This window comes from Oncorhynchus tshawytscha, linkage group LG15 (assembly GCF_018296145.1).
Source record: "Oncorhynchus tshawytscha isolate Ot180627B linkage group LG15, Otsh_v2.0, whole genome shotgun sequence".
Taxonomy (NCBI): Eukaryota; Metazoa; Chordata; class Actinopteri; order Salmoniformes; family Salmonidae; genus Oncorhynchus; species Oncorhynchus tshawytscha.
In genome coordinates, this window is record NC_056443.1 from 34,088,890 (window position 1) to 34,104,533 (window position 15,644).

A 15,644-nucleotide genomic window follows, 5' to 3' on the forward strand; every position below is an offset into this window, starting at 1 on the left:
ACTGTATCTATTCAGTCTATGCATTACTCATCTCATATGTATAATACTGTATTCTATTCTACTGTATCTTAGTCTATGCATTACTCATCTCATATGTATAATACTGTATTCTATTCTACTGTATCTTAGTCTATGCATTACTCATCTCATATGTATAATACTGTATTCTATTCTACTGTATCTCAGTCTATGCATTACTCATCTCATATGTATAATACTGTATTCTATTCTACTGTATCTCAGTCTATGCATTACTCATCTCATATGTATATACTGTATTCTATTCTACTGTATCTTAGTCTATGCATTACTCATCTCATATGTATAATACTGTATTCTATTCTACTGTATCTGAGTCTATGCATTACTCATCTCATATGTATATACTGTATTCTATTTACTACTGTATCTGTATTCTATTCTACTGTATCTTAGTCTATGCATTACTCATCTCATATGTATAATACTGTATTCTATTCTACTGTATCTGAGTCTATGCATTACTCATCTCATATGTATAATACTGTATTCTATTCTACTGTATCTGAGTCTATGCATTACTCATCTCATATGTATAATACTGTATTCTATTCTACTGTATCTTAGTCTATGCATTACTCATCTCATATGTATATACTGTATTCTATTCTACTGTATCTTAGTCTATGCATTACTCATCTCATATGTATAATACTGTATTCTATTCTACTGTATCTGAGTCTATGCATTACTCATCTCATATGTATACACTGTATTCTATTCTACTGTATCTGAGTCTATGCATTACTCATCTCATATGTATATACTGTATTCTATTCTACTGTATCTGAGTCTATGCATTACTCATCTCATATGTATAATACTGTATTCTATTCTACTGTATCTTAGTCTATGCATTACTCATCTCATATGTATAATACTGTATTCTATTCTACTGTATCTTAGTCTATGCATTACTCATCTCATATGTATATACTGTATTCTATTCTACTGTATCTTAGTCTATGCATTACTCATCTCATATGTATATACTGTATTCTATTCTACTGTATCTTAGTCTATGCATTACTCATCTCATATGTATAATACTGTATTCTATTCTACTGTATCTTAGTCTATGCATTACTCATCTCATATGTATAATACTGTATTCTATTCTACTGTATCTTAGTCTATGCATTACTCATCTCATATGTATATACTGTATTCTATTCTACTGTATCTTAGTCTATGCATTACTCATCTCATATGTATAATACTGTATTCTATTCTACTGTATCTTAGTCTATGCATTACTCATCTCATATGTATACACTGTATTCTATTCTACTGTATCTTAGTCTATGCATTACTCATCTCATATGTATACACTGTATTCTATTCTACTGTATCTTAGTCTATGCATTACTCATCTCATATGTATAATACTGTATTCTATTCTACTGTATCTTAGTCTATGCATTACTCATCTCATATGTATAATACTGTATTCTATTCTACTGTATCTTAGTCTATGCATTACTCATCTCATATGTATACACTGTATTCTATTCTACTGTATCTTAGTCTATGCATTACTCATCTCATATGTATACACTGTATTCTATTCTACTGTATCTTAGTCTATGCATTACTCATCTCATATGTATACACTGTATTCTATTCTACTGTATCTCAGTCTATGCATTACTCATCTCATATGTATACACTGTATTCTATTCTACTGTATCTGAGTCTATGCCACTCTGACATTTCTAGTCCAAATATTTATAGATTCTTAATTCCATTCCTTTAGATTGTGTTAGATATTACTGTCCTGTCGGAGCTAGAAACACACAAGCATTTCTCTACACCCGCAATAACACGTGTACCTGATCCATAACATTAGATTAGATGGTCTTCCACCTGTTAAACACGTGTACCTGATCCATAACATTAGATGGTCTTCCACCTGTTAAACACGTGTACCTGATCCATAACATTAGATGGTCTTCCACCTGTTAAACACGTGTACCTGATCCATAACATTAGATGGTCTTCCACCTGTTAAACACGTGTACCTGATCCATAACATTAGATGGTCTTCCACCTGTTAAACACGTGTACCTGATCCATAACATTAGATGGTCTTCCACCTGTTAAACACGTGTACCTGATCCATAACATTAGATGGTCTTCCACCTGTTAAACACGTGTACCTGATCCATAACATTAGATGGTCTTCCACCTGTTAAACACGTGTACCTGATCCATAACATTAGATGGTCTTCCACCTGTTAAACACGTGTACCTGATCCATAACATTAGATGGTCTTCCACCTGTTAAACACGTGTACCTGATCCATAACATTAGATGGTCTTCCACCTGTTAAACACGTGTACCTGATCCATAACATTAGATGGTCTTCCACCTGTTAAACACGTGTACCTGATCCATAACATTAGATTAGATGGTCTTCCACCTGTTAAACACGTGTACCTGATCCATAACATTAGATGGTCTTTCAAGGAGCTCAGGTGTATTTCCCCTCCAACGTGGTGGTTGTGTTGGAACTCAGGAACAATTCCAGAGCCTTAAAAAGTTTGAAGTTGAGGTGGCGGTGATGATGCATACATGTTCCCTCACTTTCATCTCAGTACTACCGACCTTGGTTCGATCCAGGGCTGTGTCACAACTGTCCGTGATCGGGAGTCCCGTACGGCGGCGACACAATTGGACCCAGCGTCGTCCAGGTTAGGGGAGGGTTTGGGCGTCATCGTAATATAAGAACTGGTTCTTAATTAACCGACTTTGCCTTGTTAAATAAAAAATGGAAATGTTGCACATTCACTTGGTTAAACAAAGTACCATTCCTTCCCATATACAGTAATAACACAGGAATGGTCCATTACTATTGGAGGGGGTATTTGGCTTGATGACCCTGACCTCAATTCCATGCTCTGACTCATAGTTCTATGACACGAATGATAGAATCCCCCCCCTCCACCTAAATGGTATTGACCAGAGAAGTGAAGACTAAACCAATGGCAGGAAACATTGCCAGTTAAACAGAATGACAACGTTCACAATTGTTGAGAAACTATTGCGACATCTTGATTATCTTTCGAGACAAACGAAACACACTGTACCGTATTTTGGTCACTCAGGCAATCTAAAAACACTAAAACAATAAGCTTCTATGTTGCAATAGTAAAAGTGTTTACAAGGAACATCCAATACTAAACCCAACCGAATCGTCTTAACTAAGGTTTCTCCCAATAGACCTAAGATGTTTTAATTATTTCTTTTTCAAGGCACCCTGTCTCAATGCATAACTTTCTACTCAAGTCATGACTGACTACAGCAACAACCAGAACAATAGCATAGAGAACCACATGTCCAAAATGTCCCGTCAGTTAACACAAGTGAATTTAAGTAAAGCGTTAGTGTACAGAGGATCGTGAACCATTAAGTTTCAAATCCCGGTTGGCATATGAACCCCTAAATGAGAAAATATTCAATCTCTCACCTGTACACATCTCCAGATCCTTCTTTTCCGCCTCTGCTACCCGGGCCGCCTCCTCCTCATCCTCAGCCTCGGTGGTGCAGCGGTAACCCTTCCTCTTCAGGACGTGACACACCAAAACCCCCAGGAGACCCAGGAGGAAGAAGACCGGCACCAGGACGAAGGCTATGTACTCTGGGTTCACATGATCATCTCCTGCGCTGCTGCCTCCCCCCGCTGTCTGACCCGCTAGAAAGCAGACCGGTGGAGGATAGGTGGTAGATAGAGGTGATGAGGAGAGAGAGAGAGCGCGAAGGGGATAGAGGTGATGAGGAGAGAGAGAGAGAGCGCGAAGGGGATAGAGGTGATGAGGAGAGAGAGAGAGCGCGAAGGGGATAGAGGTGATGAGGAGAGAGAGAGAGCGCGAAGGGGATAGAGGTGATGAGGAGAGAGAGAGAGCGCGAAGGGGATAGAGGTGATGAGGAGAGAGAGAGAGCGCGAAGGGGATAGAGGTGATGAGGAGAGAGAGAGCGCGAAGGGGATAGAGGTGATGAGGAGAGAGAGAGCGCGAAGGGGATAGAGGTGATGAGGAGAGAGAGAGAGCGCGAAGGGGATAGAGGTGATGAGGAGAGAGAGAGAGCGCGAAGGGGATAGAGGTGATGAGGAGAGAGAGAGCGCGAAGGGGATAGAGGTGATGAGGAGAGAGAGAGCGCGAAGGGGATAGAGGTGATGAGGAGAGAGAGAGCGCGAAGGGGATAGAGGTGATGAGGAGAGAGAGAGCGCGAAGGGGATAGAGGTGATGAGGAGAGAGAGAGCGCGAAGGGGATAGAGGTGATGAGGAGAGAGAGAGCACGAAGGGGATAGAGGTGATGAGGAGAGAGAGAGCGAAGGGGATATGGATAGAGGTGATAGAGGTGATGAGGAGAGAGAGAGCGAAGGGGATAGGATAGAGTGATGAGGAGAGAGAGAGCGAAGGGGATAGAGGTGATGAGGAGAGAGAGAGAGCGAAGGGGATAGAGGTGATGAGGAGAGAGAGAGCGAAGGGGATAGAGGTGATGAGGAGAGAGAGAGAAGGGGATAGGGATAGAGGTGATGAGGAGAGAGAGAGCGAAGGGGATAGGATAGGTGATGAGGAGAGAGAGAGCGAAGGGGATATGGATAGAGGTGATAGAGGTGATGAGGAGAGAGAGAGCGAAGGGGATATGGATAGAGGTGATGAGGAGAGAGAGAGCGAAGGGGATATGGATAGAGGTGATGAGGAGAGAGAGAGAGAGAAGGGGATATGGATAGAGGTGATGAGGAGAGAGAGAGAGAGAAGGGGATATGGATAGAGGTGATGAGGAGAGAGAGAGAGAGAGGGGATATGGATAGAGGTGATGAGGAGAGAGAGAGAGAGAGAGGGGGATATGGATAGAGGTGATGAGGAGAGAGAGAGAGAGAAGGGGATATGGATAGAGGTGATGAGGAGAGAGAGAGAGAGAAGGGGATATGGATAGAGGTGATGAGGAGAGAGAGAGAGAGAAGGGGATATGGATAGAGGTGATGAGGAGAGAGAGAGAAAAAGGGCAGGATGAGAGAAAGATGTGAGGATTTTATGATGGTTCAATGTGGGCCCTGTGAGTGTGAGAGTATGTATTGGTAAATAAAGTTAGAGTAGCCATTCTCTATGGATGTCCCTGAAAGTTGAATATCATAGTGCCACAGCTAATGAATACGCCACACACACCTCAAACTGTGTTTTAGGGGAAAACAATCAGAGGAAACCCATCGTGTCCTCTTCAATTTGTCAGTTTTGCCGTTCAGTAACAATATCAGATATCAAAGTTGATCAGTTACTGAAAAGTGTGGAAGGGGGGGGAACTCAAAATGGCACAGAGAATACCCTTCCTAAAGTAGGTTTATGTCAAAAGGACAGTAACAATATAAAACCATACCAGATGAGAAGGAGCGCGAAAAGGGGGATGAGAGAAGGAAAGGAAGATGGAAAAATAAGACCATTACATATTGTCAAGAGAGAGAGAGATGAACAAAATGGATAATGCATGTGTGGTAACCACAAGACACTCCATTAGTCATAATTCAATTTACGACCTAGTCACCACTGACATGTCACATTTTGACTCATATGCTGAGTGGCACCAGATATTCCTACTAGTCAGCAGAGGGAGGATTTAAGCGCTCGTCACAACTGAACTCAACGCTCATTCAGGTGATAATGAATGTCGACAGTGCTTTCATGTTTCCTCGCTTGCTGGATAAAAAGTGCTGTCCCATATTTTTCTCCCCAGCACTGCGGGCTGTCATGTCCGCCGACAGCCCTTTAAAAATGGCCAAGAGAGGAGAGAGAAAGACAGAGACAGAATGTCAGTATCACCAGGGAGACTGCTGACTCCAGGGAGACTGTAATCCCTGTAACTTTCCAGCTCTCCCCTCCTCGGCTCTCGCTCAGTTGTTGTTTTCCCTCAACATACGCTCTCTGGGAAAGTTTATTGGAGAGAAAAAGGGAAGCAGAAAGATGGAAGCAGAAAGACAGAAGCAGAAAGAGAGAGAGATCTGCAAGACAGAACAGGACTGTGGTGAAAGCAGTGTTTATCAGGACAGTTGGCGAGCCTGTTTATCAGGACAGTTGGCGGGCCTGTTTATCAGGACAGTTGGCGGGCCTGTTTATCAGGACAGTTGGCCGGCCTGTTTATCAGGACAGTTGGCGGGCCTGTTTATCAGGACAGTTGGCGGGCCTGTTTATCAGGCTTGTTTATCAGGACAGTTGGCGGGCCTGTTTATCAGGACAGTTGGCGGGCCTGTTTATCAGGAGGGTTGGCAGGCCTGTTTATCAAGCCAGTTGGTATGCTTGTTTAGCAGGTCTCTAAGGGCCATTGCTTGGACAGGGGCCGGCCATCCATGTGCCATCAGGAATGGAGTGACACACACACCACAAGGTCTCTTTAGTTTGGGGAAAATCTTTCCACTTCCTCTGTGACTGACTGAGGCCAAAACCACAAGGTGCCCCCCCACCACAAAAACCTTTAGCCTGGTTCCATGTTGTTCTTCCATGTTCACAGAGCTGAGATAACTGGTGATGGTTTGGTCCCACAATCCTAGTGTGCGATGGTTGTGTTTCAGATTATTTTGTGCCCAATAGAAATTAATGGTAAATAATTTGTCATTTTGGAGTCACTTTTATTGTAAATAAGAATTATTGTTTCTATGCACTTTTACATTAATGTGCATGTTACCATGGTTACAGATAATCCTGAATGAATCGTAAATAATGAGTGAGAAAGTTAGAGGGTTTCCCTTAAATCAAGGGTGTCAATCATTTCAGACAAGACTGTCTTAGATATTCCTGACTGAATCTGGCTCACAGGAGGGAAAGGTATGAAAGGGGGGGTCAAAGGTTACAGTGCGTATCTTCCCCCGTCTTCTCCTGACATTTCCCACGTGAGACATTCCATCCAGTGCCACATGAAGCAGACAATCGGGTCATTGTGTTTTCCTCCGGTGTGCATCCCGTCTGTGCGAGGGAGTGAGAGCGTGTCTAGTGACTGTGTGTTCTATGTGACGGTGTCTACATGTGACCGTACGATGTACAAACATACCACTCTCGGTGGGTGTGTGTCTTTGTGTTTGTTCCCCCATTGTCCCTCTCCCCCTGAAGCATCTGACTGTGGTCTACTCCGAACACTGTCTGATGAGTTCTTTCTCTCTGTTCTAGTTTTCCTTTATAGGATGTCAGTGGGCGGAGCTACGAGGATGTCAGTGGGTGGAGCTACGAGGATGTCAGTGGGCGGAGCTACGAGGGTCGTCCGTGAAATGGGACAAACCTCTTTCCCCTCCCCCTCAATACGTAGAGGAGACTCTCTCCACACAGGCATACTGTTGTTTTTTTGGTTGGGGCCTTCTTTGCATTGTATTTGTTTTGGCACTCACACTACACTGTTACCTAGATATAGTAAACAAATATATTTCTTTAATAAAGTTATTTCTCCATCTCCGCGCTGTCTCCTTCTTTGTTACGGGCTACGAGCCGGGTTCGTGACATGCCTCAACCCGGGTCACGGAACCTTAGTGTATCTATCCCAGTTACCTGCCAACAGATCCAATGGGGGGGTCAAGATATAGATGTGTGTGTCGTACCACATCAGAACCCAAAATATGAGCCTATTTTACTCCAATGTCTGTTGACAAACACTGTATAGCCTCAACCTAGATACAACTATAATTTGTTATATCATGGAAGGTCAGTCCTTGCATCCATATCTCAGTGTATTCTGTCGTTCTGCCCCTGAACAGGCAGTTAACCCACTGTTCCTAGGCAGTCATTGAAAATAAGAATTTGTTCTTAACTGACTTGCCTAGTTAAATAAAAGGTAAAATAAAAAAATATTTAAAAAATTCATTTGAGAATGGTTACATTTCTCCTGCCTCATCCCTCACTTTACACATAAAACGCCAGATTGGATTAAACTACACACAATGAATGGACAGTTTAGGGGTGCATTTCAATAGTCTAAAGAGGCTTCCTCACCTCCGTCTCCTTTTATTTTATGATAACATCCTTACCTCACTCCGTCTAACATGTTATCCTTCTCGAACTTCCACAACAGCAGGCCCCAGAGCTTCCATTTTCACCCTCCCCTTCTCTTGCTCCGTGTGGATCGTACACATATCATCTACAGAGATTAATGCTACTGTCAGAGGAATTAAATCCTATATCGTCTCTTCAGATTTCGTGCCGCTGTGGTATGCCTCCCCATACAGACACATTTGCCATGTCAAATAATCTGGCGCAATAAAAAGACACCGGCAAAAATGAATGACTAATTTGCAGTGATGCGACGTGGGAGATGAGGATATTATAAGGGTTCAATGTGGGCCCTGTGAGTGTATGTGTTGGTAAATAAGATAAGAGTAACCATTTCCTCTATGGATGTCCCTGAAAGTTGAATATCATAGGCCCTGGTCTCTACATATTCCTTAGCTGTGGCACTACGCGCCACACCCACCCACCCACACACACACACACACGAAACTATGTTTTAGGAGAATTCAGCCATTGAGGAAACCAATAGTATCCTCATCAATTTGAACAATACCAGACTATATCAAAAGTCGATTGGTTAATTAAAGCGAGGAGACGGGGGAACTCAAAAATGGCACAGTGATCCCCTTCCTAAACAAGGTTTATGTCAAAAGGACCACATAATGCCAGTTATTATTGTCCTGTGGTTGACATTCACTGAAGCAGTAACTTCCCAGACATGTTGTAGGTGTACGGAACTATTTTCATTGGTAGGTCCAGAGGTTTATGCCAACACAGGTCTCTGGGTAAGTCTACTGTTCAACGGGATCTAGAAGGCAAAAAAAAGGGAGCTTCCTGCTATGTGTCAAGCGGAATGGTTCCACTGGGGACAGATGAGAGGATGTGGTTGGCTTTTTTTCCCCCAAGAGGATGTCCAACTACTTGTATTACACTTTAGACAAAGATAACTAGTTAAAGAATGTATTAACACTGCTATAAATCACTGAACCGGAATCATATAAATACCATTGGAGCATAATCAGGCTAGTCTGATTTCACAAAAGAACGTAAGAAAAAGTACCTACTTTTAGATGAAATTTGTGCCTAATTGTCCAGAGAATTCCCTGAATTTTATGCATGTCAAAACTCTATTCCCTGTAACAGCCACTGATAAACAAAATGGAGTTACGAGTGTCCTTCCCATTAGGAACAAGACTCGGCTACTGTCTTTGATTCCCCCCTAGCTCCGGCCTACACAGATCACCGGGCAGAAGAACTGACAGACCGGGGACACACATCTTACAACCACGTGCAGGTCTACACTCCTGTGCTTAAACCACGTGTTGAATGTTTGTGTTTAATCAAATGAAGGCTGAGGATTAAGTTTTGGGCCTTTTGTGAGCGACAGGCAACAGCTGCATGGTCACAAAGCTGTGTTAGTCACGAAGGAGGACGAAGCAGAACCCCCATATCCTCAAAGGTCATATCCTATGTTACTGTACAGGAGGGTCTGAAAGCTTAGAGCCAAAGCAGGAACTTAAAGTCATGTGTTTTTTGAGGACTTGTTATTGGCATGTCAATGGCAATAATAACTCTGGTCTTCCTCCACTCAAATGGAATTAACGCTTGTCGTATCACATTGTAAATGGGAGCGTTTATATCGGTTTGGGCATTAAATTTAAATTCTTCCTGTGGATGCCTCATCTTCATACAGGACGCCACATGTTTAGACCTACACTACTCTTTACTGCCCATACCGCCTTACAATTAGAACAATACACATTTAGATTAAAAGAGTTCAATAGGTCAGGATTGGCCTATTATAGCTGCAGTTTTACATTTTGCACAAGGTGACAACAGAAACACAGGGCTAGGCTGGACAGCCTATGCAACGTGCCTCACAGGAAATTAAAAAACATAGCCCTTGGCAAACGTATCCACTTTGGTGATGAAACTTTGTATCACTGTAGGCAGGCTGGTCTCAGACTAGACGTAACATTGTAGACGAAAACCCAGGGAGATTAAATTAATATGTTACCGTACCATAAGACTAACGTTTACTTGGTTGGTTAGGGTAGATCTATAACAAACCAAAAGATTCAAAACACACAATCTCATCATGGACATCTTCACCATTTTAGGTCATTAACACCTACCTACTACATTTTAAACTACTTAACATGTTAGCTAACCCTTACCCTAACATATTGTACAAACTGCAATTTGTAACATGGACATCCATTAATTAACACAAATGTAAAATAAAACTATATACACACACAAAAGTATGTGGACAGTACACATTGCATGTGTAAAAATCAAGCACACAGCCATGCAATCTCCATAGTCAAACACTGGCAGTAGAATGGCCTTACTGAAGAGCTCAGTGACTTTCAATGTGGCACCGTCATAGGATGCTACCTTTTCCAACAAGTCAGTTTGTCATATTTCTTCCCTGCTAGAGCTGCCTCGGTCAACTGTAAGTGCGGTTATTGAGAAGTGGAAATGTCTAGGAGCAACAACGGCTCAGCCGCTAAGTGGTAGACCACACAAGCTCACAGAACCGGACCAACGAGTGTCCCGAAACGCATAAAAATGGTCTGTCCTCAGTTGCAACACTCACCACAGAGTTCTAAACTGCCTCTGGAAGTAGCGTCAGCACAAATAATGTTTGTCGGGTGCTGAAGGAAATGGGTTTCTACGGCCCGAGCAGCTGTACACCAGCCTAAGATCACCATGCGCAATGCCAAGAGTCAGCTTGAGTGGTGTAAAGCTCACTGCCATTGGAGCAGTGGGAACGCTTTGTCTGGAGTGATGAATCACACTTCACCATCTGGCAGTCTGACGGACAAATCTGAATTTGGCAGATGCCAGGAGAACGCTATCTGCCCCCAATTCATAGTGCCAACTGTAAAGTTTGGTGGAGGAGGTATAACAGTCTGGGGCTGTTTTTCATGGTTCGGGCTCAACCCCTTAGTTCCAGTGAATGGAAATCTTAACACTACAGCATACAATGACATTCTAGATTCTGTGCTTCCAACTTTTGGGCAACAGTTTTGAGGAAGGCCCTTGCCTGTTTCAGCATGACAATGCCCCCATGCACAAAGCAAGGTCCATACAGAAATGGTTTGCTGAGATCGGTGTGGAAGAACTTGACTGGCCTGCACAGAGCCCTGACCTCAACCCCATCAAGCACCTTTGGGATGAATTGGAATGCCGACTGCGAGCCAGACCTAATCGCCTGACATCAGTGCTCGACCTCACTAACGCTCGTGGCTGAATGGAAGCAAGTCCCCATAGCAATGTTCCAACATCTAGTGGAAAGCCTTCCCAGAAGAGTAGAGGCTGTTATAGCAGCAAAAAGAGGGACTAACTCCATACTAATTCCCATGATTTTGGAATGAGATGTATGTGGACACCTGCTTGTTGAACATTTGATCATGTTAGTGTATATCAGTTATTTGTATGTCCCGGGTGTTCCTTTACTATGTTAGCCTACAGCATCTTGGACTCAGGTTATCCAATAGCAGGTTTATGTAAGGCTACTCTGTTGCAACTAAACCAGGTATACACTACACGATTTTGTGTAGTGTATACCGACGCTCGTTCAACGTGAGCGGGTAAAAGACGCAATCGGAGGGCTACCGATCTCGTCTTTGAGCAGTCCTAGACGTCCCGATATTTTCAAACATGTTTGATTTTAATCATCACAAAAACAATCTATAATGCTCTTTGTAGCGTAAAATGTGGCACGAATAGTTTTGAGAACGGTGATCTGCAATAGCCAATAGGAGAAGTCGCCAGTGAGATGACGCTGTTCAGCCAGAATGTGTTGACGCTCCATCCTGGAGCGATGCCTTCTAGTAGAAGTTTTGGACTTGCTTTTAACCAAAGCAACAAAAAAAAACAAAAAAGTGTCAAAACAGCTCTGAAATTCAAACAACGTTATTCAATTCAAAATGTTTGCTAGATTTTGAACTGTATGGTATGCGTGAATGTCTGACTTTGTCAGGCTTGCTTTGAGCCACAGCTCGTAACTACGTTAAAATCTAATCAAATCATTGTTTTCGCCAGACAACATGGTATCGAGAATCGTCAGTGAAGACTCTTGTAGTGTAACATCGTTTAGTGTGCGCGCCACACACACAAATACTACCGGAGAGTCGGTCGTTTAATTTGAAAGGCTCAGCGATGTTAGGATTTTGAAAATTCGTGGTGTCCACCCAGCCGCACCTTACAGAAACCTCGACTATGAATTAATTATAAGTAGCCACGGTACACACACATGACATTGATCTGTATCTCATGGTGCAACTTGTAGAGAAATTAAGATGTCAAAATCACAAGTTCAACTGAGTCTGCATTGATTTCATTTAAGGAGGCGGATGCGAGAATCGGTCCAAAACACGAGGTAAATAAGTTGATAACTTACGTGGTACAACACTGATCCCAGTTGAATTAGCCATGCTCAAAACTACTACTGCCCGGCTGTGTGGCGATGTTTTCGGCTTGTGGCAGTCTAGTTTGGACGTTAGCACCTACGACCAAGGAGGACTGGGTCTGTGGAGGGAGTGGTCACTACAGTCACAAACCCCGCCTATTTATTCAATTCTCTCACAATGGGATTTTAAACATAACCTTCAATTAAGATCAAAAAGCTATTTGTTGTTTTCATTCATTTTTACGATATTTTCATTTTTTACTTTGGCTGTGGTAATTAGTGGAAACCGAGGGAGGCGCGTTCATTTTGACTTTTTGCCCTGAATCGAGTTTGTATTTCCTCATTCGTATCCGAGTTCGGGAGGAACACCCTTTTCTTAAAGCTGTACCATGCTTTCTTTAACGAGCGCTACGTCTGTGCGAAAAACTGATCTGTAATCAGAAATAAAATGGGTATCAATTCCAGCTTCGTTAAAAAATAAATAAATTTAAATACAGTTTATATGCATTCTTTTGGATAATATAGTGGTAGGCCTACATCCAAATAGAATTGACCAATGTAATAGGCTGGTTTATTCGCTTGTTAGGTTACCATATATTTTCCACAGTGAAAACGTTAAAAGGTTTTATATTATCTTAATCGTGTGTATTGTTTTTATGCCTCTTAATGTATTCCCCTTCGGTGGCAACCCATCATTCTGGGCAAGTGCAGAGCCCCACCTGTTTTGAGCCCCACCTGTTTGAGCCCCACTTGTTTTGAGCCCCACCTGTTTTGAGACCCACCTGTTTTGAGACCCACCTGTTTTTGTTGTTGCCTGTTTTTCATGTTATTTTGGCAAACAATGTACAAAAAAATATTGCTTTAATTAAGCTGCATACAAACATGGTCTCTTTTTTGCTTTCTTGAGTAAGGCAGCTCCAAAATGCAGGTGTTTCAGCCTAATTTATTGCTTCCTGTGGTGGTGGTGGGGCAGCCAGCGGAGTTTAGGGGTTGGCAATGTTCTCTAGTTGCGTCGTGATTGGCTCAGTTTTCTGTCATTCAGGGGTCACTACTTCACCGCAAAACCTTCAAGGAGAGCTCGAAAATTCAAGCCCATTGGGTTCTGCCATAGAGTTACATTAGAAGTGCCCATCCAAGAAGGCTCAAGGTCATTGGCCACAGATGTAATCACGTTATCTATACGGTAGATTTGATTGGACTGATCATGGCAACGTCATACTTTCAAAATCTTAGCTAGCAAGCTAGACAAGCAGTCATCATGAATCAAGTCGACAATCTACTGCCAAATCCTTTTCATTTCTTGTCATATGAAGAGAAATTATTACACAACAAGTTTGAGATCGCAAATTCAACAATGAGTGGTTGGGAAGGAAACAGTGGCTAATTGGAACCGTTGCAAAGCAATCACTAGCCTGCTATTCAGTGGAGTGGGTGTGTGGTCCAAGTCTGGGTTTAAGGGTCTCTTTTCTGTCACGACAGCATGACCTCTGCCACATTCAAAACAACTGGAAACTCGGAAATCTCAGACTTCAGAGAGTTCAAGACAACTGGGAACTCTGGGAAAAAAAACGAGCTCCAACTGGGAAAATATGGTTTTGAATGGTCATCCGACTCAGATTTCCAAGTCGGGATTTCGGGCCTCTTTCTAGAGCTACGACCTGAAGATCACTGCCATCATGATTCAACCTTGTTTTTTTCAGAGTTCCCAGTTGTCTTGAAAGTACCATAAAGCAAGAGAATGCCAGACTTTGATGACAAAGTTCGATGACAAAATTTACCCACAAGTGAGCACAACAAGGGGAGTTCAAAAATGTATTGTATGCTGCTGCATAAATGATGTAATATGCCAGAGAGATATGTAGACTGTAGCTAAGAAAGTAATACTAAGTGTATGTTGTGTAGTAAGCTGTTATTAGCCCATGTGCCTCACCATAATCATTTGATCCCTTTCCCCCTCCTACTGTTCTGACTTGGTGGTGCACATGTAGCCTATAGCCTGTTTTAGAGAAATGCCATCATCGAATATTGTAAGAGCTTTCATTGTCTGCTTATATTCCCCTTTTATTTATCCTACAGTTCTGACTTGGTGTACAGGGAGAATACTGTAAGAACAGCCCATGTTCTGAATTCTGTCGCTGTACATTTCAAAAGTGCTGAACAAATAGTTAGACTACGTCGGTCCTAGCTCACTCATTAATGTCTTCATCTAAATTACGGACTGCCTCTCTTCTGCTCGTTGTCCCCTTATACCATAGTTTATACATCTCAATTGTCAGTAGAAACCACATTTGTTTAAGCAAGTCAGCCATATCAGCTATTTTTTTTAAGGGGAGTAAATGAGGCTGAATGAACTGCTTCGATGCCAGACAAGGCCCCGCTGATAGCCAGGTGTAGCAGTGGTTTCACTCCCATGGTGCAGGAGCTTCTTTAAGTGTTTGCAAATTTAACGATGTGAAAAATGAATGGCTGAAAAAGCATTGGAACCACTACAGACACCCTGGTTCAAATCCAGGCTGTATCACAACTGGCTGTGATTGGGAGTCACATAGGTTGGTGCTCAATTGTCCCAGTGTCGTCCGGTGTATGCATCATTGTAAATAATAATTTGTTCTTAACTCACTTGCCTAGTTAAATATTTAAAAAAGGACACATCCACTGTGGTGGACTTGAAAAATGATAAAAATGGCGACAATAGTACTGTTTGCCCCTTTTGAGACGACATGACCAGGATATGCTTCCTTAAAGTAGATCAATTCTGACTAAGAGAACTACAAAAATATGTCATTCATTTCTACGTTTGTGCCGAAGAGATCTTACTCGCATAATTGTACATCTAACTAAAATGTTTGGTGCTGTATTTTTCAATGGAAAAAAAAAAGTGCATGAAAACGAATCGCCTCTCATTGAATGACAACAAAAATTTAATGAAAGAATCCCTACCAATCACCGACGAAGGGGCGTAGACTTCAGCTCCGAACTTCCGCCTTCCTCCATTAAAAACCCTCGCTGGAGTCCAAAACTTTCGTCATGAAATAAATTCATATATTTTACCCAACTGTTTCGACTTCCAAGCATGCTGACGCCTTAAAACACCTTAACTTGAAAGGAAAAAAAGCTTATTGTTTCAGTTTTTTTAGGGACAATAAATGTATCGTACTTAGGCAAACAACAACACAATGTAATGAAGCATGTTCTTGTT

General features: G+C 42.2%; 1 protein-coding gene across 1 annotated transcript in view; it reads right to left on the reverse strand.

Moving 5' to 3' along the window:
• The window catches only part of rell1 (RELT like 1), a 45,677-nt gene extending 30,033 nt beyond the window's left edge, over positions 1 to 15,644 (reverse strand). The window contains exons 1-3 of the mRNA XM_042298476.1: positions 15,386 to 15,644; positions 12,437 to 12,564; positions 3,510 to 3,734 (exon numbers count right to left, since the gene is read on the reverse strand). Of these exons, the coding sequence (XP_042154410.1) occupies positions 3,510 to 3,734; positions 12,437 to 12,470 (259 nt within the window). The 5' untranslated portion in view covers positions 12,471 to 12,564; positions 15,386 to 15,644. The remainder of the gene's footprint in view (positions 1 to 3,509; positions 3,735 to 12,436; positions 12,565 to 15,385) is intronic.